This window comes from Ornithorhynchus anatinus, chromosome 2 (genome assembly GCF_004115215.2).
Source record: "Ornithorhynchus anatinus isolate Pmale09 chromosome 2, mOrnAna1.pri.v4, whole genome shotgun sequence".
Taxonomy (NCBI): Eukaryota; Metazoa; Chordata; class Mammalia; order Monotremata; family Ornithorhynchidae; genus Ornithorhynchus; species Ornithorhynchus anatinus.
This window is the reverse complement of record NC_041729.1, coordinates 104,201,296-104,224,546: the sequence shown is the minus strand read 5'-3', so window position 1 is coordinate 104,224,546 and position 23,251 is coordinate 104,201,296. Positions and strand designations below refer to the sequence as shown.

General features: G+C 50.1%; 1 protein-coding gene and 1 non-coding gene across 2 annotated transcripts in view; one reads left to right on the top strand and one right to left on the bottom strand.

Moving 5' to 3' along the window:
- Positions 1–6,921: 6,921 nt before the first annotated feature.
- Positions 6,922–7,059, top strand: LOC114809456. The gene has a single exon (XR_003757240.1). It is a non-coding gene; the product is annotated as a small nucleolar RNA SNORA7 (small nucleolar RNA).
- Positions 7,060–17,795: 10,736 nt separating this feature from the next.
- The window catches only part of MCM9 (minichromosome maintenance 9 homologous recombination repair factor), a 92,330-nt gene continuing 86,874 nt past the window's right edge, over positions 17,796–23,251 (bottom strand). The window contains exon 14 of the mRNA XM_029057292.2: positions 17,796–20,394. Within this exon, the coding sequence (XP_028913125.1) occupies positions 19,002–20,394 (1,393 nt within the window). The 3' untranslated portion in view covers positions 17,796–19,001. The remainder of the gene's footprint in view (positions 20,395–23,251) is intronic.

The window sequence follows — 23,251 nt, the reverse complement described above, 5'->3', positions numbered from 1 at the left end:
AGCAAGGAGGCTGATGCAGTAATCCAGACTGATCCCTGGGTCAGTCCCCTTGGCGGGTGCAGTCTCCCAAAATGAGAAAGGGCATTCAAGGCCCATAAACTGGATGCATCCTTTCTTACCTGGACTAGGAGTTGGCTTTGGATCCAGTCCTGTAGTCTCCTTTGACAAGCTTCTTCCAAGAAGCCTCCTCATCCTCCTTCCTCCTCCTCTTTTTCTTCCTCCTCCTCCTCTTCTACCTCTTCATTTTCCTCCTCTTCCTCCTCTTCATTCTCTATCTCCTCTTCTTCCATCCCCTCCTTCTCTTCCATCTCCTCCTTCTCCTTTCTTCCTCTTCTGCTTCCTTCTCTCCTCCTCCTCTCTTCCTCCCCTTCTTCTTCCTTCTCCTTCATCTCCTCTCCCTCTTCTCCTCCTCCCCCTCCTCATCTCCTCTTCTCCATCTCCTAATCTTCTCCTTCCCCTCTTTCTCCTTTTTCTTATTCTATTTGTTAAGTGGTTACTATGTGTCAATCACTGTTCTAAGGGGTACATACAAGCTAATCAGGTTGTATACAGTTCCTGTCCCACATGGGGCTCAGACTCGGGGTAGGAGGGAGAGTAGGTATTTAATCCCCATTTTACAATCAAGGAAATTGAGGCCGAGAGAAGTTAAATGACATCCAATATCACACCGTTAGCAGAGTCAGGATTAGAACCCAAGACCTCCAACTTCCAGCCCTGTGCTCTTTCCACTAGGCCATGACACTTCTCAAAACACCATGCTGCCTCTTTCATTTTATCCTCTGTTTCAAGAGGTTTTCAAAATCCCTTCCTGTGGGAAGCTGGTTTTTGTCCTGCCTCCAGGTTGGCCATTCTTGTTTCGTTCATTCATTCAAGCATATTTTTTGAGTGCTTACTTTGTGCAAAGCAGTGTAATAAGTTCTTGGGAAAGCTAGATCATCCTTAAACAGAGAAAGATTTTTAAAAGAGAGATAATAATAATAATGATGGTATTTTTAAGTGCCCATTATGTGCCAGGCACTGTACTAAGCATGTAAGCTCGTTGTGGGTAGAGAACGTGTCTGTTTATTGTTGTATTGTACTCTCCCAAGTGCTTAGTACAGTGCTCTGCACACAGTAAATGCTCAATAAATATGATTGAATGAATGAAGCCAATAGAGTTGGACACAGTCCCTGTCCCATGTGGGGCTCACAGTCTCAATCCCCATTTTACAGATGAGGTAACTGAGGCACAGAGAAGTGAAGTGATTTGCCCAAGGTCACACGGCAGGCAAATAGCAGAGCTGGGGTTAGAACTCATGACGTTCTGATTCCCGGGCCTGTGCTCAACCCACTATTTCATTTCCCTCCCAAGATAACTTTCCCGTGTCCTTTCCTTTCACACGGATGTCCAGAATGCTCTATTATGAATTCTGCTCCATTCTCTCCACCTCCACGACCAAGACAAGGCCCAGGGTCCCCAACGCTGGGTTTGAGATCCCTGCCTGGCTTCACCTGGGCCACGTGGGCCTTCCTGGAGAGAGGTCAGCATGGCCAAATGACTCGGTCAGCTGTCCTCTCACCAAGACGGGCTCGTCGGCTGGGACGTTAAAGCCGGAACCAGATGAGTTCCGATATGAGATTTAAAATGCAAGCTCATTAAGGCCGAAGCCAAGACTGTAGTCCCTGGAGAGAAAAGGAGTTTCCCCAGTCGGAAGCGCAGAAGCTCCTGCCCATCTCCCCACCCCCGATTCGGCCCTCTTTTCCTCCTCTGAGCTGGCAGTGGAGGCAGCGAAAATTAGGGACCGTCTGTCTGGAGGCAGTCCGGTGCATTGGCAGCCTCCCTGCCAGTCTGCTTTCCTTGGCTCCGGTGAGCGAGGGGCACATCTTGCTAGAATAACTTCAAAGGTGTCGTTCAGCCAATTTTGCTGGCAGTCCCAGCAAAAGCATCTGGTTTCGGGTGGTCTGGGGAGGTGGGGGAGGGGAGCGTATGCTGCAACAGGACAGTCTACCGGGTGCCGGATGGGATGAGCTACTTACTCGTAAGTGCCATGGAGAACGTCACAGTCACAATCCTCAGTAGGATTTAGTCACCGCCAAGCGTCACGGCCTAATAGATAGAGCACAGGCCTGGGAGTCAGAAGAACCTGGGTTCAGAACCTGGCTCCACTACTTAGTAATAACTAGAATAATGATCGTATTTCTAAAGTGCTTACTGTGTGTCAAGCACTGTTCTAAGTAGTGGGGTAAATACAAGCTAATCAGGTTGGACACAGCCCCTGTCCCACGTGGTGCTCACAGTCTTAATCCCCATTTTATAGATGAGGGAATGTGAGGCCCAGAGAAGCGAAGGGCCTTACCCAAGGTGACACAGCACAAAAACATGGCTTAGTGGAAAGAGCCCGGGCTTGGAAGTCAGAGGATATGGGTTCTAATTCCTGCTCTGCCACTTGTCAGCTGTGTGACCTTGGACAAGCCACTTAACTTCTCTGTGCCTCAGGTACCTCATCTGTAAAATGGAGATTAAGACTGTGAACCCTACATGGGACAATCGGATTACCTTATACCTACCCCAGCACTTAGAACATTGCTTGGCACATAGTAAGAACTTAACAAATACCAAAATTATTATTATTAAGTGGCAGAGGTGGGATTAGAATCCAGGTCCTTTTGACTTCCAGGCCTGTGCTTTATCCATTAGGCCATGATGTCTTACACTTGTAGGCAGTGTGACAGCATAAAAAATACCATAGGAAAAAAAAAGAAGGCGTAACTGGGAAAGTCCTCTTGAAGAGGTTACCTTAACAAGATTTGAAAGCTGAGGAGAGTGATGATCTGGTGTAAATGGAGGAAAGAGAGGCCCAGGCCAGAGGGAGGACATGGGCAAAGAGTGGGCAACGAGACAGGGATCAAGTTAGAACTAAAGGAGCAAAGTGTGCGTACTGGGCTGCAGTAGGAGCTCAGTGAGGTAAGATGGGAGCGGGCAAGATGATTGAGTGCTTTAAAGCCAAGGGAAAGGATTTTCAGATTGATGTGCAAGTGGATGGGAAACCATCGGAGGTTCTTTGGGAGTGAAGAGATATGGACTGATGGTTTTGTAGAGAAATGATCCAGGCAGCAGAGTGAAGTATGGATTGGAGTGGGGAGAAAAAAGGAAGGCAGGGAGGTCAGCCAGGAGTCTGATGCAGTAATCAAGGTGGGATTCAAAAAGTGCTTGGATTAATGTGGTAGCAGTTGGGATGGAGAGGAAAGGATGGAATTTAGCAACGGACAGGATTTGGTGACAAATTGAATATGTGGGTTGAATGAGAGAGATGAGCAGAGGGCCAAGCCAAGGATACGGGTTAGGGAGGATAGTGGTGCCTACAGTGAAGGGAAAAACCGGAGAAAGGACAGGGTTGGGGTGGAAGATGACGAGTTCTGTTTCGGATGCATTAGTTTGAGGTGTCGGCGAGATATCCAAGTAGAGATGTCCAGAAGGCAGAAGAAAATGCGAGATTGAAGAAACGAGAGGTCAGAACTGGAGAGGTAGATTTGGGAATCATCAGTATAGAGATTGGTAGTTGCAGCCGTGGGAATGAATGAGTTCTCTAAGGGAGTGGGTGTAGTTGGAGAATAGAAGGGGACCCGGAACTGAGCCATGAGGGACCCCCACAGTTAGGGGGTGGGAGGCAGAGGAGGAGCCTGTGACGGAGACTGAGAAAGAGTGGCCAGAGAGATTGGGGGAGAACCAGGACAGGACAGTCACTGTTTGAAATCTCAGTCAGTTGATCGTGCAAGACTGAGCTCCTCATCTTCCCTCCCAAGCCCGGTCCTCTCCCAGACTTTCCTATCACCGTGGATGGCACGACCATCCTTCCCGTCTCTCAGGCCCGCGATCTCGGTGTCATCCTTGACTCATCTCTCTCGTTCACCCCACACATCCTATCTGTTACTGAGACCTGCCGGTTTCACCTCTACAATATCGCCAAGATCCGCCCTTTCCTCTCCACCCAAACGGTTACGTTACTGCTACGGGCTCTCGTTATATCCCGGCTAGACTACTGTGTCAGCCTGCTCTCTGACCTCCCTTCCTCCTCTCTCACCCCGCTCCGGTCTATTCTTCACTCCGCTGCCCGGCTCATCTTCCCGCAGAAACGATCTGGGCATGTCACTCCCCTTCTTAAACAACTCCAGTGGTTGCCTATCGACCTCCGCTCCAAACAAAAACTCCTCACTCTAGGCTTCGAGGTTTTCCGTCACCTTGCCCCTTCCTACCTCTCCTCCCTTCTCTCTTTCTACCGCCCACCCCGCACGCTCCGCTCCTCTGCCACCCACCTCCTTGCCGTCCCTCGGTCTCGCCTATCCCGCCGTCGACCCCCGGGCCACGTCCTCCCGCGGTCCCGGAACGCCCTCCCTCCTCACCTCCGCCAAACTGATTCTCTTCCCCTCTTCAAAACCCTACTTAAAACTCACCTCCTCCAAGACGCCTTCCCAGACTGAGCTCCTCTTCTCCCTCTACTCCCTCTACCACCCCCCCTTCACCTCTCCGCAGCTTAACCCTCTTTTCCCCCATTTCCCTCTGCTCCTCCCCCCTCCCTTCCCATCCCCTCGGCACCGTACTCATCCGCTCAACTGTATATATTTTCATCACCCTATTTATTTTGTTAATGAAATGTACATCGCCTTGATTCTATTTAGTTGCCATTGTTTTTACGAGATGTTCTTCCCCTTGACTCTATTTATTGCCATCGTTCTCGTCTGTCGGTCTCCCCCGATTAGACCGTAAGCCCGTCAAACGGCAGGGACTGTCTCTATCTGTTGCCGACTTGTTCATTCCAAGCGCTTAGTACAGTGCTCTGCACATAGTAAGCGCTCAATAAATACTATTGAATGAATGAATAAATGAATGAGTGCTTACTGTGTGCAGAGCACTGTACTAAGCGTTTTGGAGAGTACAATATAACAGACACATTCCCTGCCCACAGTGAGCTTACAGTCCAGTAGAGACGAGCACTGCCAAAGATGCAGCGTGGTTTTCTGACTTGACAGATCGGCAATTTATCTGAAATCCGACTGTAAAGTTCAGGACAAAAAATGCTCTACCACCACTACCCACCCCAACTCCCCTCACCCAACCAGCAAGGGCAACTAAGTGGAAGAGGAAAGTCACAGAAAAGCCATTAAGCACATCCCCTGTGGGTTTGAATGTGGTTTTCTACTAGGCCTTCCCTGCGCGTCTCAGCACTGATTAACCTGAGCAAAAAGGCCGAGAGCTGGTGTTAGTCAGCCGTGCTGTTATCCCCTTGAGCAATTATATCTAAATATGTCCCCAGCAAGTCATCGTGTTCAGAAAGACCAAGAGTGAAAAATTTAGTTGGCAATTTGTACCCCTGCAGGATGGTAATTAATTAATTATGGTATTCGTCAAGTGCTTACTATATGCCAGGCACCGCACTAAGCACTGGGGAGGGTACAAGCAATTTGGGTTGGACACGGTCCCTGTCCCACATGGGGTTCACATTCTCAATCCCCATTGTACAGATGAGATAACGGAAGAGCAGAGAAGTGAAGTGACTTGCCCAAAGATACACAGCAACGTGGTGGAGCTGGGATTAGAACCCATGACCTTCTGATTCCCAGGCCCGTGCCCTCTCCACTATGACAGGCTGCTTCTGTGTCAGTACATACATAGTATTTTACATGTTCCATTTATTTATTCATTTGTCTCTACTCTCCCTATTTTCAGCTGTAGGTGTTCTTTTTTATGATATTTGTTAAGTGCTTACTATGTTCCAGGCACTGTACTAAGCACTGGGGCAGATACAGTATTTATAATAATGATGATGGCATTTGTTAAAAACTTACTATGTAAGCAGTATTCTAAGCACTGAGGTAGATACAAGGTAATTGGGTTGTTCATGTGGGGCTCACAGTCTCAATCCTCATTTCACAGATGAAGTAACTGAGGCCCAGAGAAGTCAAGTGACTTACCCAAGGTCACACAGCAGACAAGTGGCAGAGCAGGGATTAGAACCCATGACCTCTGACTCCCAAGCCTGGGCTCTTTCCACTAGGCCACGCTGCTTCCCTAGTTAATCAGGTTGGACACAGTCTTAGTCCCCATTTTGTCTTGCCCTGTCTTACATTGTCGAGTTATCTCTGACCCATAGCGACGCCACGGACACACTGAACAGATGAGGTAATTGAGGCACAGAGAAGTTAAGCGGCTTGCCCAAGGTCACACAGCAGGCAGATGGGGGAGTCAGGATTAAAACCCAGGACCTTCTGACTCCCAGGTCTGTGCTCTACCCACTGGGTTGCACTGTTTTCCTCTTGCTCCCACTATCTTTATACAAGATGCTTCTACCTGTCTCCCCCATCACAGTTTGAGCCTCTCCAGGGCAGACATTCTATCTCTTATCTTCACTGATTTTTTTTCTAAGGACTCAGTATAGCAGGTGCTCAGTAGATACCACTGCATAAATGAATGAATGAATGATGGCTCACTAGCACATTCCAGTGTTTGTGAAGATAGATGCAGACCACTGTAATAATAATAATAATTATGGTTCTTGTTAAGTGCTTACTATATGCCAAGCAGTGTACTAAGCGCTGGTGTAGATACAAGAGAATGGGGTTAGGCACCATCCCTTCCCCACATTGGGCTCAAAGTCTTAATCTCCAGTTTTCAGATGTTGGAACGCAGGCACAGAGAAGTTAAGTGACTTACCCAGGCTCACACAGCAGACAAGTGACAGAACTGGGATTAGAACCCAGGTCCTCCCGACTCTCACGCCTATACTCTTTTCACTAGGCCACGCTGCTTCTCTACTGGCCTGAGCACCAACCATGCTTAGAGCTTTACTAACCACCTACCATATGCAGAGCACTGAACTGGACATCTACCATGTGAAGAGCTGTACTAAGTACCTACCATTTGCAGAGGACTATATGAGGCAGCTCCACCTCTCAGAGTCGCACCTGGAGAGTTTCCAGTACTCTATCGGTCTCGACTATGGGAGGGAGAGTCAAGCAGAGGCCTAGCCATGCCATTCCTAACTTGGGCAGTGGCTAGCGAGCGGAAGGCAATCTGCTACAAGTCAAAACTCACCTGTGCTGGGCAACAGAGGCACGGGAGACAGTCGAGGGAGGAGACTTGAGTAGACTCTGCGGAAGGAGACACTGGTAAACCACTTTTATATTTTGACCAAGAAAACTCTCTGGATCCACCACCAGAACGATTGCGGATGGAGGTGGGGCGTTCTGGGAGAGATGTGTCCATGGTGTCGGTATGGGTCGGACACGACTCGACGGCGTAAGACAACAACAGCAATATCAGGCATCTGTTATCAGGCACTGTTCAAGTGCCTAATGCTTAGAGAACCACTGTACTGGATCCTTGAGAACACACCAAAGTAGAAGACACAGTCGCTGCCCTCTGGGAACTACAGTCGATCAGAACAGACAACGTGTATACAATATAGAATACACATTGTATACATAAAATAGGTAAAACAACAACAATAACTATCACAGTATTTGTTAAGCATTTACTATGTGCCAGGAATTGTACTAAGCACTGGGGTGGATACAAGTAAATCAAATTGGACACGGTCCCTGTCCCATGTGGGGCTTATCGTCTCAATCCCCATTTGACAGATGAGGTAACTGAGACACAGTGAAGTGACTTGCCCAGGGTCACAAGGCAGACAAGTGGCAGAGCCAGGATTCGAACCTATGACCTTCTGACTGCCAGGCTCATGCTCTATTCACTAGGCCATACCACAAGACAGAGCAAAGACAGAAGTGATTAGAAGAAAAGTAGGGTTGAGTAGTCCCTCAGTTCATAAATATGAGTGTTTGTGAGGGAAAATTTCTTGCAGATTTGCACACTTTGTTCCTGAGAATACAATAGTGCAGGTTTTCTGTTTCCTTGCAACTTGAATGAGCACTGCTAGCACATCAAATAATAATGTGGGGCTCAAAGTCTAAGTATTAGACTTAGACTAATATCACAGTATTAGACTTAGACTAATATCACACACTAATACAGTCCGATTAGACTGTAAGCCCGTCAGTGGGCAGGGACTGTCTCTATCTGTTGCCGATTTGCACATTCCAAGTGCTTAGTACAGTGCTCTGCACATAGTAAGCGCTTAACAAATACCAACATTATTATTATAGTAAGCGCTCAATAAATACTATTGAATGAATTAGTAGGAGGATTCAGACTGTGAGCCGCACACGGGACTGGGACCATGTCCAACTCGATTTGCTTGAATCCACTCCAGCACTTAGCACAGTTAAGTGCTTAACAAATACCATTTTCATTATTATTATTATTATTATTATTATCATCCTGGTGGAGCAGAGTGGGTGACTGGAATGGGGCACAGGAAGTGAGTTGGGCAAAGACCATGGAAGAGGAAGGGGGCAATTTTGAGTTTCCAGCTGCCACATCCTGGCAAAAGCAATCCACTGGGTTACTGTTTAGGTTCTGTAGTTCAAAGGCCCTGGTCCGAGGGAAACTGGACTGAATCCGAAACAAATCTGACAGCGAGCAAGACGGAAGTTAGATAGGAAAGGAAACCGAAGTGCTGCTTGTTTGCTTTAATGATGGCCCAGCCTGCACTGGGGACTGAGGATCCAACTGATTCTGATCGGGTCAGTCCCTTCAATGAATGCGTGTCTCTAGAGCTTGGGATATTGGAGCCAGGTGAACAAGAAACCCAATGGTTGGAAACATACCGTCTCTTTGAAATGCATCTGCCCTTTCCAAGATTTTTCTCCTTCAGCTGAATTACAGGAAGGCGCCAACCTTCTTACTAATAATTCAGGAAGTGGGGGACGCTCAGGAGTTGGGAGGAAAGATGGAATCCATTATTAATGAAACTACCGCCACCATCCAGGGGAATACAGAGCACTTAATACTCCGGTGACCTCATCTTTCCCCGTCCATAAATGCTTCCTTGCTGAGAGGGCCCTGGGGCTCTGAGATTGCCTCTGCTGCCTCCTAGACATTCCCCTTCCAGACAGCATACCTGGAGTGATTAACCCTTCTCCAGACAAAAAGCCCACATCAAGCGAGAGGTGCAAAAGAGGACAGCAGTGTCCTTTTGCTAGAATTCATCCTTTCCTCTCCATCTGAACTGTAACCATGAACCAAGAACTTATCATTTCCCACCTTAACTACTACATCAGCCTCATCTCCCTGTCTCCTGCTTCTCCCCTCTCCACTCTGTTCCACACTTCACTCTGTTGCCTGGATCATTTTTCTACAAAAGCTCTCAGTCCACTTTTCCCCACTCTTCAAAAACCTCAGATGGCTGTTCATCCATCTCTGAATCAAGCAGAAACTCCTTACCCGCTTCGATTTTATATGTATATGTACATATCTATAATTCCACTTATTTATATTCGTGCCTGTTTACTTGTTTTGATGGATACATATCTATAATCCCATTTATTTATACTGATGCCCATTTACTTGTTTTGATGTCTGTCTCCTCCCTTCTAGACTGTGAACCCACCGTGGGTAGGGATTGTCTCTGTTGCCAAATTGTACTTTCCAAGCACTTAATACAGTGCTCTGCCCCCAGTAAGCGCTCAATAAATACTAATGAATGAATGAATGGTTTTAAGACATTCAGTCAGCTCTCCCCCTCCTACTTTCCCTCACTATCTCCTACTACAAGTTAACCATACACTCCACTTTTCTAATGCCAATTTACTCACTCTACCTCGACCTTGTCTTTCTCACTGCCAACCCCTTGTTCATGTTCTCCTTCTGGCCTGGAACTCCCTCCCATTTATATCCAGCAAAACACGACACTCCACATCTTCAAAACCCTGCTAAAATTTTGTCTCCTTCGAGAGGCCTTCCCCAGTTAAGTCCTCACTTTATTTGCTGCATCACCTATGTATTTGCATCTGAAACCGCTAAGTACTTTAATTTCCACCCCACCCCCACAGCATGATGTACATATCCATCTGTAATTTACTGGAATATTGGTCTCCTGTCCCAAGGTGACCCTGGGGTACAGGCCATCTCAAGGTCAAATGTTATCTCGTGACCGCCTCATCCAGCAGGTGGAACTTGGAAGTGAGGGTGGGATACCGCCCACTCAACCAGAACTTCTAGATTTACAGCCCAAGCCGGGAATATAGAAGGTGTCCCTCTACCCCATGCCAATCAAATTAGGTATGGAGGAGGGGGGAGGGCAGAGACTGGATAAACTGAGGCCGGAGGCACCAATTCCGAACGAACCCATCCCCAGGTGATGGATGACATCTGTTTTTAAGCTTCTTATGGTCAGGGATCAGGTCTGCCTTATCCTAAAAAAACTTTCTTTGACCCCGACTCCCTCCAGTTGTTGCTCCATCTCCATATCATTCCTCTCCAAAATCTTTGCAGAGTCGTCTACACCCACTGCCTCCATTTCTGTCCTCCAATGCTCTCCTTGACCCCCTCCAACCTGACTTCCGCCCCCTTCACTTCACGGACACGGCCCTCTTTAATCATTTCTCTTAAAAAAAAACCCAACAAAACTGTTCAGTCCACATCTCCCCACTCCTCAAGAACCCCCAGTGGTTGCGCATCCACCTCTGCCTCAAACAGAAACTCCTTACTGTGCTTTCAAAGCATTCAATCAGTTTGCCTCTTCCTATCTTACTTCATGGATTTCCTATTATAACCCAGTCCACACGCTTGACTCCTCTAATGCCAACCTACTCCTGTACCTCCATCTCACCTTTCTTGCCCACATCCTTCCTGTAGCCTGAACCTTCCACTTCATATATGACAGATGATCGCTTTCCTCTCCTTCAAAGCCTTAATTAAAATTACATCTCCCCCAAAAGGCCTTCCCCGACTAAACCCTCATTTCCCCTCTTCCCTTCTCTGTTCTTCTGTACCCTTTAAGCACCTGGTATTCATCCTAACCTCAGTCCTACAGCACAGATGTACATATCAGTAATTTATTTTAATTTCTATCTCCCCCTGTAAACTATAAGCTCCTTCTGGAGCTTACTCATTGGTACTCAGTGGTATTGTACTCATCCAAGCACTTAGTACAGTGCTCTGCACACAGTAAGCACTCATTAAATACAACTGACTGATTGTGAACAGAGCGCCATATTGGGTGCCCATTCTGTGCACCTTACTGTGTTCCCACTGCGAGCTGGGCACTGTACTGGGCGCCCATTGGGGGCAGATAACTAATAATAATATTGGTTAAGCACTTACTCTGTGCCAGGCACTGTACTAAGCGCTGGTACAGACACAAGCAAATTGGGTTGGGCACTGGCCCTTGTCCCACGAGGGCCTCACAGTCTCAATCCCCATTTTACAGATGAGGTACCGAGGCCCAGAGAAGTGAAGTGACTTGCCCAAGGTCACACAGCAGACAAGTGGCAGAGCCAGGGTTAGAACCCATGACCTTCTGACTCCCATTACGCCATGCTCCTTCTAGAAGTACTACACTAGGTTCTTGGAAGAATACAATAAAGGGAGAAGACCATCCCTACCCTCAAGGAGTTTATAATTTAATGGGGTTGCTTTATAATTTGATGGGGTTGCTCCAGGGGACCCAGGGAGTCTAAACAAAACAGGGTCAAGGCCTGACCTGGACTAGTGGGTAGTCACCCACTTAGTGAGTGTCCCTTCCCTTGGCCACGTCCCATCCTGCTCACAACCTAGCTGTGATTCGACCTAGGAGGCAGGGTGGAAGAAATAGCCGGAAGAGTGAGACAGGTCTAGGGGTCCTATATGGCTGCTTGAGGAGGCCTGTCTCAGCCTGGAATTTTTTTTTTAAATGCCATTTATTAAGTGCCTACTATTTGCCAGACACGCTACTAAGTGCTGAGGTAGATATAAGCTAATCGGGTTGGGCACAGTCCCTGTCCTACAGTCTTACTCTCTGTTTTACAGATGAGGGAACAGAGGCACAGAGAAGTGAAATAACTTGTCCAAGGTCACACAGAAGACAAGTGGCAGAGTCGGGATTAGAACCTAGTTCCCTCTGACTCTGAGGCCGATGCTCTATCTACTAGGCCATGCTGCTTCTCTGCGTTCTCCCAGGCTGAAGGGTATGGGGAGATTGTCAGTCAGTCAGTCAATCATATTTATTGAGCACTTACTGTGTGCAGAGCACTGTATTAACCACATGGGAGAATGCAACAGACACATTCCCTGCCCACAAAAAGCTTTCAGTCTAGAGGGGGAGGCAAGCATTAATATAAATGAATAAAATTACATATATGTACATAAGTGAAACAGTATGGCATAGTGGATTCTAGATTGTGAGCCCGTTGTGGGCAGGGATTGTCTCTCTTTATTGCTGAACTGTACTTTCCAAGCGATTAGTACGGTGCACTACACACAGTAAGTGCTCAATAAATACTATTGAATGAATGAATGAATAATTATGGACCTGGGAGTCAGAAGGTCATGGGTTCTAATCCCAGCTCTGCCACTTGCCTACTGTGTGACCTTGGGCAATTCGGTTCACTTCTCTGTGACTCGATTCTCTCATCTGTAAAATGGAGATTGAGACCGTGAGTCCCACATGGGACAGGGACTGTGTCCAACCCGATTTGCTTGTATCCACCCCAGTGCTAAATACAGTGCCTAGCCCAGAGTACTATTATCATTTTTATTATTAAGGTGTTTGTTAAGCGCTTACGATGTTCCAAGCACTGTTCTAAGCTCTGGGGTAGTAATAATAATTATGATGATGTTGGTATTTGTTAAGCGCTTACTATGTGCAGAGCACTGTTCTAAGTGCTGGGGTAGATACAGGGTAATCAGGTTGTCCCACATGAGGTTCACAGTTAATCCCCATTTTACAGATGAGGTAACTGAGGCACCGAGAAGTGAAGTGACTTGCCTACAGTCACACAGCTGACAAGATGTGTAGCTGGCATTAGAACCCACGTCCTCTGACTCCCAAGCCCGGGCTCTTGCCACTAAGCCATGCTGCTTCTCACTTAAGCAGAGTAAGCACTTAACAAATACCAAAATTATTATGATAAGTGCTGTGGGGCTGGGAAGATGGATGAATAAAGGGAGCAATTACTCAATTGTGGGGCCGAGCTGGAGTTTGGGGTGACGGCTACCCGGGTGACAGGTCAGAGGGGATTTGACAAATGGCTTAATACCCTGTTGGCATAAAATGAAACCGTGTTCCTCATTGCACGTGGAGCCCAGGGTTACGGACCGAAAGGGTCAAGACATGGAAATCTGGAGAGACCAAGGCTGAGGGGGAATCTGGATTGGCGTCTACAGAACCATGAAGAGTTTGGCAGGATGAATGTAGAATTGTTGCTCCCTAGATCCTGCAGATTGCAACCACTTGAGCTTAATAATAATAATAATAATGTTGGTATTTGTTAAGCGCTTACTATGTGCTGAGCACTGTTCTAAGCGCTGGGGTAGATACAGGGTAATCAGGTTGTCCCACGTGAGGCTCACAGTTAATCCCCATTTTATTCATTCAATAGTATTTATTGAGCGCTTACTATGTGCAGAGCACTGTACTAAGCGCTTGGGATGAACAAGTCGGCAACAGATAGAGACAGTCCCTGCCGTTTGACGGGCTTACAGTCTAATCGGGGGAGACGGACAGACGAGAACAATGGCACTAAACAGCGTCAAGGGGAAGAACATCTCGTAAAAACAATGGCAACTAAATAGAATCAAGGCGATGTACAATTCATTAACAAAATAAATAGGGTAACGAAAATATATACAGTTGAGCGGACGGGTACAGTGCTGTGGGGATGGGAAGGGAGAGGTGGAGGAGCAGAGGGAAAAGGGGAAAATGAGGCTTTAGCTGCGGAGAGGTAAAGGGGGGATGGCAGAGGGAGTAGAGGGGGAAGAGGAGCTCAGTCTGGGAACGCCTCTTGGAGGAGGTGATTTTTAAGTAAGGTTTTGAAGAGGGAAAGAGAATCAGTTTGGCAGAGGTGAGGAGGGAGGGCGTTCCAGGACCGCGGGAGGACGTGACCCAGGGGTCGACGGCGGGATAGGCGAGACCGAGGGACGGCGAGGAGGTGGGCGGCAGAGGAGCGGAGCGTGCGGGGTGGGCGGTAGAAAGAGAGAAGGGAGGAGAGGTAGGAAGGGGCAAGGTGATGGAGAGCCTTGAAGCCTAGAGTGAGGAGTTTTTGTTTGGAGCGGAGGTCGATAGGCAACCACTGGAGTTGTTTAAGAAGGGGAGTGACATGCCCAGATCGTTTCTGCGGGAAGATGAGCCGGGCAGCGGAGTGAAGAATAGACCGGAGCGGGGCGAGAGAGGAGGAAGGGAGGTCAGAGAGAAGGCTGACACAGTAGTCTAGCCGGGATATAACGAGAGCCCGTAATAGTAAGGTAGCCGTTTGGGTGGAGAGGAAAGGGCGGATCTTGGCGATATTGTAGAGGTGAAACCGGCAGGTCTTGGTAACGGATAGGATGTGTGGGGTGAACGAGAGGGACGAGTCAAGGATGACACCGAGATTGCGGGCCTGCGGGACGGGAAGGATGGTCGTGCCATCCACGGTGACGGAGAAGTCTGGGAGCGGACCGGGCTTGGGAGGGAAGATGAGGAGCTCAGTCTTGCTCATGTTGAGTTTTAGGTGGCGGGCCGACATCCAGGTGCAGACGTCCCGGAGGCAGGAGGAGATGCGAGCCTGAAGGGAGGGGGAGAGGACAGGGGCGGAGATGTAGATCTGCGTGTCATCTGCGTAGAGATGGTAGTCAAAGCCGTGAGAGCGGATGAGTTCACCGAGGGAGTGAGTGTAAATGGAGAACAGAAGAGGGCCAAGAACTGACCCTTGAGGAACTCCAACAGTTAAAGGATGGGAGGGGGAGGAGGCTCCAGCGTAGGAGACCGAGAATGATCGGCCAGAGAGGTAAGAGGAGAACCAGGAGAGGACAGAGTCCGTGAAGCCAAGGTGAGATAAGGTATGGAGGAGGAGGGGATGGTCGACAGTGTCAAAGGCAGCAGAGAGGTTGAGGAGGATCAGAATGGAGTAGGAGCCATTGGATTTGGCAAGAAGGAGGTCATGGGTGACCTTAGAGAGAGCAGTCTCGGTAGAGCGGAGGGGACGGAAGCCAGATTGGAGGGGGTCTAGGAGAGAATGGGAGTTAAGGAATTCTAGGCATCGATTGTAGACGACTCGTTCTAAGATTTTGGAAAGGAAGGGTAGTAGGGAGATAGGACGATAACTGGAGGGGGAAGTGGGGTCAAGAGCGGGTTTTTTTAGGATGGGGGAGACGTGGGCATGTTTGAAGGCAGAGGGGAAGGAGCCCTTGGAGATTGAGTCGTTAAAAATAGAAGTTAAGGAAGGGAGGAGGGCAGGGGCGATGGTTTTAAGAAGGTGAGAGGGAATGGGGTCCGAGGCGCAGGTGGAGGGGGTGGCACTTGCGAGGAGGGAGGAGATCTCCTCTGAGGATACTGCAGGGAAGGATGGGAAAGTAGGGGAGGGGGTCGTTGGGGGGGAGGGGAGAGGCGGAGGGGTGACTTTGGGGAGCTCAGACCTGATCGTGTTGATTTTCGTGAGGAAATAGGTGGCCAGATCATTAGGGGTGAGAGATGGGGGAGGGGGAGGAACAGGGGGCCTAAGGAGAGAGTTAAAGGTCCGGAACAATCAGCGGGGGTGACGGGCATGGGTGTCGATGAGGGAGGAGAAGAAGCTTTGCCTGGCGGAGGAGAGGGCAGAGTTAAGGCAGGAAAGGATAAATTTGAAGTGTGTGAGGTCGGCTTGGTGCTTGGACTTTCGCCAGCAGCGCTCAGCAGCTCGAGCATAGAAGCGTAGGAGGCGGACGGAGGAGGTGATCCGGGGCTGTGGGTTAGTGGAGCGAGAGCGGCGGAGGGAAAGGGGGGCGAGAGAGTCGAGATGAGTAGAGAGGGTGGAGTTGAGAGCGGAGACCCGCTCGTCGAGAGTGGGAAGAGAGGACAGGGCGGCAAGGTGAGGCGAGATGCTATTGGAAAGACGGATGGGATCGAGAGAGCGGAGGTCTCTGTGGGGCAGTAGAGAAGATTTGCAGGGGGAGGGAGTGTGAGAGATGAGGCAGGTGAGAAGGTTATGGTCAGAGAGAGGGATTTCAGAGTTGGTGAGTGAGGAGATAGTGCAGCGGTAGGAGATGACGAGATCGAGGGTGTGACCGAGTCGGTGAGTGGGCGCGGTATGGTGGAGGAGGAGGTCGGCAGAGTCGAGGAGGGATAGCAGGCGGGCGGCAGAGGAGTCGTCGGGTACATCCGTATGGATGTTGAAGTCTCCGAGGATCAGAGTGGGCAGAGAGAAGGAGAGGAGGAAGGTGAGAAAGGGGTCAAGGTGGTTGAAGAAGTCGGAGGTGGGACCGGGAGGGCGGTAGATGACGGCGACAAGTAACCGGAGTGGGTGGTAGAGGCGAATGATATGGGCTTCGAAGGAGGGGAAGGAGAGGGAGGGGGGAGGAGGGATAGTGCGGAAGCGGCATCGGGGCGAGAGGAGGAAGCCGACGCCTCCTCCCTTACCGGTGAGTCTGGGGGAGTGGGAGAAGGAGAGGCCTCCGCCGGAGAGAGCGGCGGCGGAGACCGTGTCTTCGGGAGAGAGCCACGTTTCCGAAAGGGCGAGGAGGAGGAGAGAGAACTGAGGCACAGAGAAGTGAAGTGACTTGCCCACAGTCACACAGCTGACAAGTGGCAGAGCCGGGAGTCGAACCCATGACCTCTGACTCCGAAGCCCAGGCTCTTTCCACTGAGCCACGCTGCTTCCCGTGAGGGTGAGCTTGAGGGTGGTGAATTCGGAACAAACAACAGGAAACCCTACTTCACAAATTAGAGACGAACCAGGGACAGAGCCGGCAATGCTGGCGGGTTCCAGGAGGTGGGTGAGTGGGTCAAGTGTGGTCATGGGTGGGAAAATTAGGAATGGGGAGAGGAGAGTTAGGGGTTTTGGATGGTCCATCACTTACCATGAGGGTGGTTGTCCAAGAGGATGACCAAGTGTCCTGGTGTCACTGACGGAGACAAGAGTCCTGGGCCAGATGCAATCCATCGATTGATCAATCAATGCCATTTACTGAGCGCATACTGTGTGGAGAGCACTGTCCTACGTGTTTAGGAAAGTGCAAGAGAGTTGTACATGTTTCCTGCCCACAAGGAGTTTCCAGTCTAGAAGGGGATGCACTGGAGGGGTGAGTGAGGGATGGCATTGTTCAGGGTCTGCTGTCCTTTGAGTACCGCTCTTTTTATTTCATTCCTTCAGAGCAGAAATCCCCTCCCAAGCAAGGATCTCATTCACCCCTTCAACAACCTAGGGGATTAGGGTCTTCTTGTGTGTGTGTGTGTGTCCCTGTGTGTGTGTCCCTGCCTCAGACCTCCCTTACCAATCCCTGACCACCAGGCCTGGCCTTCAACCAGTCTGGCCCTCAGAAAAAGCACATGGAAATCCTTCTTCCTTCTCCTTCCCATCTGGGGGCTCTTAGATGGGGGGGGGGGGAACGGGACTCTGGAGGTGCCCAAGCCTCCCCAAGAATTGGGGGTTGCTGCAGGGTGAACAGAGAGATCCTAGCAGGCCTGGAGTGCCTTGGGCTCAGAGCCTGGTCTGCAGGCCCCCTTCCACCCCCTCTCACCATCCAAAAGCAGAAGCCCCTCAGTCCCGGGCAAGGAGGCGAAGAGATGGGCACAACAGAAATCAGGGCCTCACACAACAGCTTGAAACTAAAAAGCTTTGTCCCCAGGTTCGCCACAGAATTTCACAATTCTCTTTTCCCATGTCACGGGGGAAACAATTCTTCTCTCTCTGGGAGATGACTGGGTTCCTAGCTCTGCCTACTTTAGGTTTCAGTTAAACTGGATAATAAGGTGAATGAGACAAGAGCTCTTTACTCTCTTTATTTGTGGAAAATAAAATAAAATAAAATATAAACCCTAATACCGATTGATCGTGCCACAATTTCAGCATATCTAGGTATCTGGGCATGAATAGTGCAGCTGAAATCTTTAGTCTATACCATTCAGTTTTTTGTAGTCAAGTGGTCCGCCATTTTACTACCCAAAATGGTTTCCATGAGTTCCCTAGTGGTTGATAGATTTTCTGACCGAAGCTGATTCAGTGAAAACAGGGAACATTTCTCCCTTTTAGATGAAGCACCCGGCCCTTCAGGTGATGTATGTTTTCTGTTCACACTATGGTCTGTGTCCTGAGCTGACTGACCCATGATGAACATCTTATTACTCTTGCCATTCTCTGGAAGAGAAACATTTTGGGCTCAAATAGAAGGTAAGAAATGCTGAGGGCTCTCAGAGAGGCCACATTGCTGCCGAGAAAGAAACCTGTTTTCAATCCAATGTTCAAGGCAGTGAAATGGACTATTTCTCCTCCACCCCTGAGCCCATGGGGCTGGTTCCCCAAGAACTTCAAGTTTGGGAGCACAAACTGCGCTTCTTGTTGAGGTGAGGAAGCTCCATCTGTTTTGGTAGCCTTACAGCTGCGGGTGGAGGTTCTAGCTGACTGAGGTACCTGGGCATTCGTTTGACATTGGATCATAGGCTCTCCCCTCCTCCCCTTCCCTTCCCAAATGGAGGGAAGGAGAGGTGACAGGGAGAAATAAAAGAGCAGCCCAGATGCAGGAGTTCCAGGCTAAAAAGCAGGCAGCTCCACATCAATCTGTGCCCACGGGAATGTGACCAGAGGTATGGAAAAGAAAGAAAAGTCCCAGGGGCCACGGGGTTCCAGCATGGTCAACAGACAAGACGTTAAGGGTGCAGGCTCTGGGACTGAGAATTTGGGGCTGCCCACGAAGCTCTCTGTTTTTTGGAGCTCCCTGTTCCCAGTTGGACAGGGATGCCCGGAGGAGATGTCTGCTGACATCGCATGGAGCCTTCCCTCCATTTGCAGAACAGGTCCTGAATCTACAGGTCCAGCTGCAGTGGAGCGGTGGTGGGGGAATGGACTCTGATCCCAACACCCAGTGGGGAGTCCGGCCTCGGTCTCTTTCAGGAGCCGACAGGACGGCAGCCCGCAGCCAGCCAGGAGCAGACGCGTCCGGGTGAGACAGAGGACTTGGTGAAGACAAGTCCATTTTATGACTTTGGGTTCTGCCTCATCTCATCGTCCCAGTCGAAGTCGAATGCGTCGTCATCATCCGACTCGGTGACGGTGAAGAGGGATTTTCCGGGAATGGCTTGTTTCTCACAGGTCCCCTCCAGTTGGAAGGTTTTCCTTCTTAAGTCGGGTCTGTCAGGAACTTCGGGAAGCCGGCCTTCCCCGCTGGCATCCGAACCGGCCTTTGACTTTGATTCGGTAGGCGACGTGAAGGCGAAACTTGCCAATCTGACTAGGGTACAGGCCCGTACCTTACTGGGGCCCTCTCCCTGTTTTCCTTTCTCTACAGCAGGGAGAGGCTTCTCCACCTGGTTTCCAGTGGCCTGGGCTCCTCTCTGCTCTTCCGTCTCCACAGCTGGGTGCTGGGCGTCCCCGCGGGGTCTCGGAGCCCGCTTTCTGCTCCTGGAGCTTGGGGTCGGCCTCTCCGGCCCCTGCCCAGGTGGGCCACTTTCTCCCCCTGGCCGTTCTCTCTCCCCCGTGCCGCTGCCCAACCTAGGCAGCTCTCTGGCCGCCTCGCTGGCTCTGGGGAGGCAATCACCCTGTCCGCCGTCTGCAGAATGGACCAGTTTTGCCCTCTGCTGGAAGGAAAACCTGGCCAGCTTAGCCGACGGGGCTGACCCCTCAGTCCCTTCTGGACCCCGGGACCGGGCTGCCTCTTCTTCTTCCCCAGCCCTGTCTTTCTTTCTCTTTCTTCTGGAAGTTGCCGTTTCTCTCTCCGGCGAGGCGTTGCTGAGGCGAGGGGGAGCGGAATTTGCCGACGGGGAAGAGGAAGAGGGAGCAGACTGGGCGTCCGGCGCATCCGCCTCCACCTTCAGAGCCCTTTCCCCCTGAAGCCGCCCAAGTTTCCTGAGCACCAGGTTGGGCTCCTCTGGGCGTGTTTCTGGGCGCTCCTCTGGAAGCATTTCTGTTTCTTGGGCCTTTGTGCCAACCCGGGAGGACCTCGCCTGCTTCCCTTTTGGAGTACCCGCATTTACCACAGTTGCCGGATGCTTCCTGGAGGTCTCTGCTTTAGGTCCCTGGCTCGTCACCCTCTTCCCAGACCCCGGGGGTGGGTCCCCCTGCGGCTCGGGGTGGCCGTTTCCAGACCCGACTCGGGCCCCAGCTGGGGTATCAAACCAGGCCGGGCTGGTGCCGCCGCTGCCGACCTCGTGTACCTCTGAAGGCCGGTGGCCTCTCCTTTGCACGGGGTCTCCTGGTGGAAGTGCGGGGCCCGGGACAGGTGCTGCTGAAGCGGCCCCCCTGGCAGAGGAAGAGGAGGAGGAGAATTGGGTTTTAGCCTGGGCTTCTTGGGCCTCTGAAGGAACTCTCGGAGCAGTTCCCACTTCCTCTCCTCCAGGTGGAGACGGGGATGGAAAATTCTGGTTCTGCAATCTGTGGAAGGGATAGATACGGAAAACACGTAAGCGTGAGAAAGATGTGTTTTGAGCAATTATCCCTTTGGGTCCAGGATGCTTGGGGAGGAGGCAAAGGAGCGTTCTACCCTGGGCCGGTCCCCCAAGAAATCAATCAGGAAAGAAATTTATCTTCTTCAAACAATATATATCTCTGCTCATTATCCTGGGTGACCTTCCCTAAGGAGTTGGGAAGGCTAATCGCAGTTAAACCCAGCCATGCTCCTTGCTTCTCAGTTAAGGAAGCCGGCTAACAGAGGGGCTAAAGCCACACATGCTTTTAGCAGTTAGTGGGGTCGGTGTCTCTCGAGTCCTTTCAACTCCCTCAATCCTGCTCTAAAGAGAAGCTGGTGGGGAAGGAGGGGAAAAGGGAAGGGAAGAGAAAGAAAGGGAATTGAAGGAATTCCACTGCCCTAGCCCAATCCCATTCTGCCCATCATCTCTCTCTGACTCAGGTGCAGGCAGCCTGTGTGTCCCCAAGGGATTCTGAGAAGTGGAGGGGAAAGACTGCTCTTCTCTACTCATCTGGGTCAGCAGGGAGGTCTACACTGGGAGTGGCTCCCTGAGGTAGGTCTCCCACGACCTGGCCTCCCCAAAGACCCATCCCCCTTTCAGGAGGAGCGGTCCCGGACAGAATGGGTTTAGGGTTCGATGGGGCCGGGGGGAAGGGGAAGGGCATATTGGGGTTCACCTGGCTTGATTTGACTTTATCGTGCTCACTGCCTACTGGGTAGAGCGAGGTTGGGCAGCACACCGCAGCAAGGAAGGTGGTTCAGAGGTTGGAGGGCATCTTTTGCCATCTCAGATTTTTGCCTTTTATTATTATTATTGTATTTGTTAAGTGCTTACTATGGTCCATGCACTGTACTAAGCGCTGGGGTGGATACAAGCAAATTGGGTTGGACACAGTCCCTGTCCCACAAGGGGCTCACAGCCTCAATCCCCAAGCACTGTTCTAAGCGGTGGGGTAGATACATGGTAATCAAGTTGTCCCATGAGGGGCTCACGGTCTTATTTCTCATTTTACAGATGAGGTCACTGAGGCACAGAGAAGTTAAGTGACTTACCCAAGGTCAGAGAGCAGGCAAGTGGCAGAGCCGGGATTAGAACCCATGTCCTCTGATTCCCAAGCCTGTGCTCTTTCCACTGAACCACGCTGCTTCTCCAATACTATTGATTGATTCCTGGCCGTTGGGCAGTCAGGTCAGATCCACAACCATATCAGGAGGGGGGAGGCTGGGGTAAGGGTGCATTGGAAGGAGGACCTCTGAGATTCCATGACTTTCACCCAACTCCCCTGAACAAGCACTAAAATCCACATCATCTGCTATGCCAGCTTCTAAGCTCTTTACTAGATTGTAAACTCTCTGAGGGAAGGGATTAAAGCCTACCAACTCTGTGTGTTGTACTCTTCCAAGCACTTAGTCCAATGCTCTGCACACAGTAAGCGCTCAATAAATACCTTTGAACGATTCACCGAATGATCTGCAGAGCTTCCCTTTAAACCGAGGAAGGAGACTGGGGCAGAGGGCATCAAGTTCTGTAACTCTGGTTGCAAAGTACTTTCTCTGGAATTTGGCTCTGACTTCCTAAAGACTTTGGTCAAAAACATCCCCTCAGATTGAAGCTGTCCATATTTGGGACCAAATAAAATGTAGACACAACTTTCAGGAGGGAGTTAGAAGCTCTCCCCAAGAAAATTTCCCGAGCTATAGCTACAAACCTAGGAATTTGGAAGTCAAGAATACCTGAATGTATATGCATGTGTGTGTCTCTTTATGTGTTTGAAGTGCAACGTATATATGAGTTTATGAGAGAGTGTTTGTGTGTGTGACAATGGGGGTGTGAGAATGTGTGAAGGCACACCTGAGCATCTGGGTGTAACTGTGTGTATATGAACTTGTAAAAGAGTGTGCTTCCGGGCGGATATGAGCATATAATAATAATAATAATGGCATTTGTTAAGCGCTTACTATGTGCCAAACACTGTTCTAAGCAATGGGAGGGATACAAGGTAATCAGGTTGTCCCACATGGGGCTCACAGTCTCAATCCCAATTTTACAGATGAGGCAACTGAGGCACAGAGAAGTGAAGTGACTTGCCCAAAGTCACACAGCAGACAAGTGGCGGACCCGGGATTAGAACCCATGACCTCTGGCTCCCAAGTCCGTGCTCTTTCCACTGAGCCACGCTGCTTCTCGTGGTTCGTGTGTTTGCTGCATTTGCATTTTGTTCATGTGCCTGAGTGATACGAGTGTATGTCTGTGTAAAGGTAAATTTGTTGTTTGAGGGTGCCGATGAGTGTATATATTTCTGGGTGCGTCATATTTGTAGAGAGATGTGGGGAGGAGGGAGACTGCAGGATGGATTTAGGCTGAGAGACCTTTTCTCAGTGGACTGGGAGGATGGCCTGAACCTGGCTCTGAAATAGACCCTTTGGGCTCATATTGGGGAATGTGGATGCTGCTCAGCTCTGCTCCTCCATGTGACTTCCACAGAATGCATGGCCCTTCCTCCTCCCTCCTTCTCTAGCCGGGACTTAGTGTGGTTAAAGAGGCAGAGAGCTAAAAAGGACTGTGAGTTCCACAGAAGGAAGACATTTCCCTCATGTCCATCTATAATGGTCAGTAATTCTAAGTGATTTTCTTCATGCGTTATAGTTAACTGTGGGGAGAAGAGAGGAGAATGAATTCCTTCCCAAAGGTCCAGGAAGATTCTCACCTATTTGACAGTCTCCTGCTTTTTCCTCCCCACAGTGCTAAGACCTTGGCCTGCCTTTGGTGGAATCTCTGCAGGCCCCGGGCCTGGGCTGGGCCTACCGGCAGGGGTGGCCTTC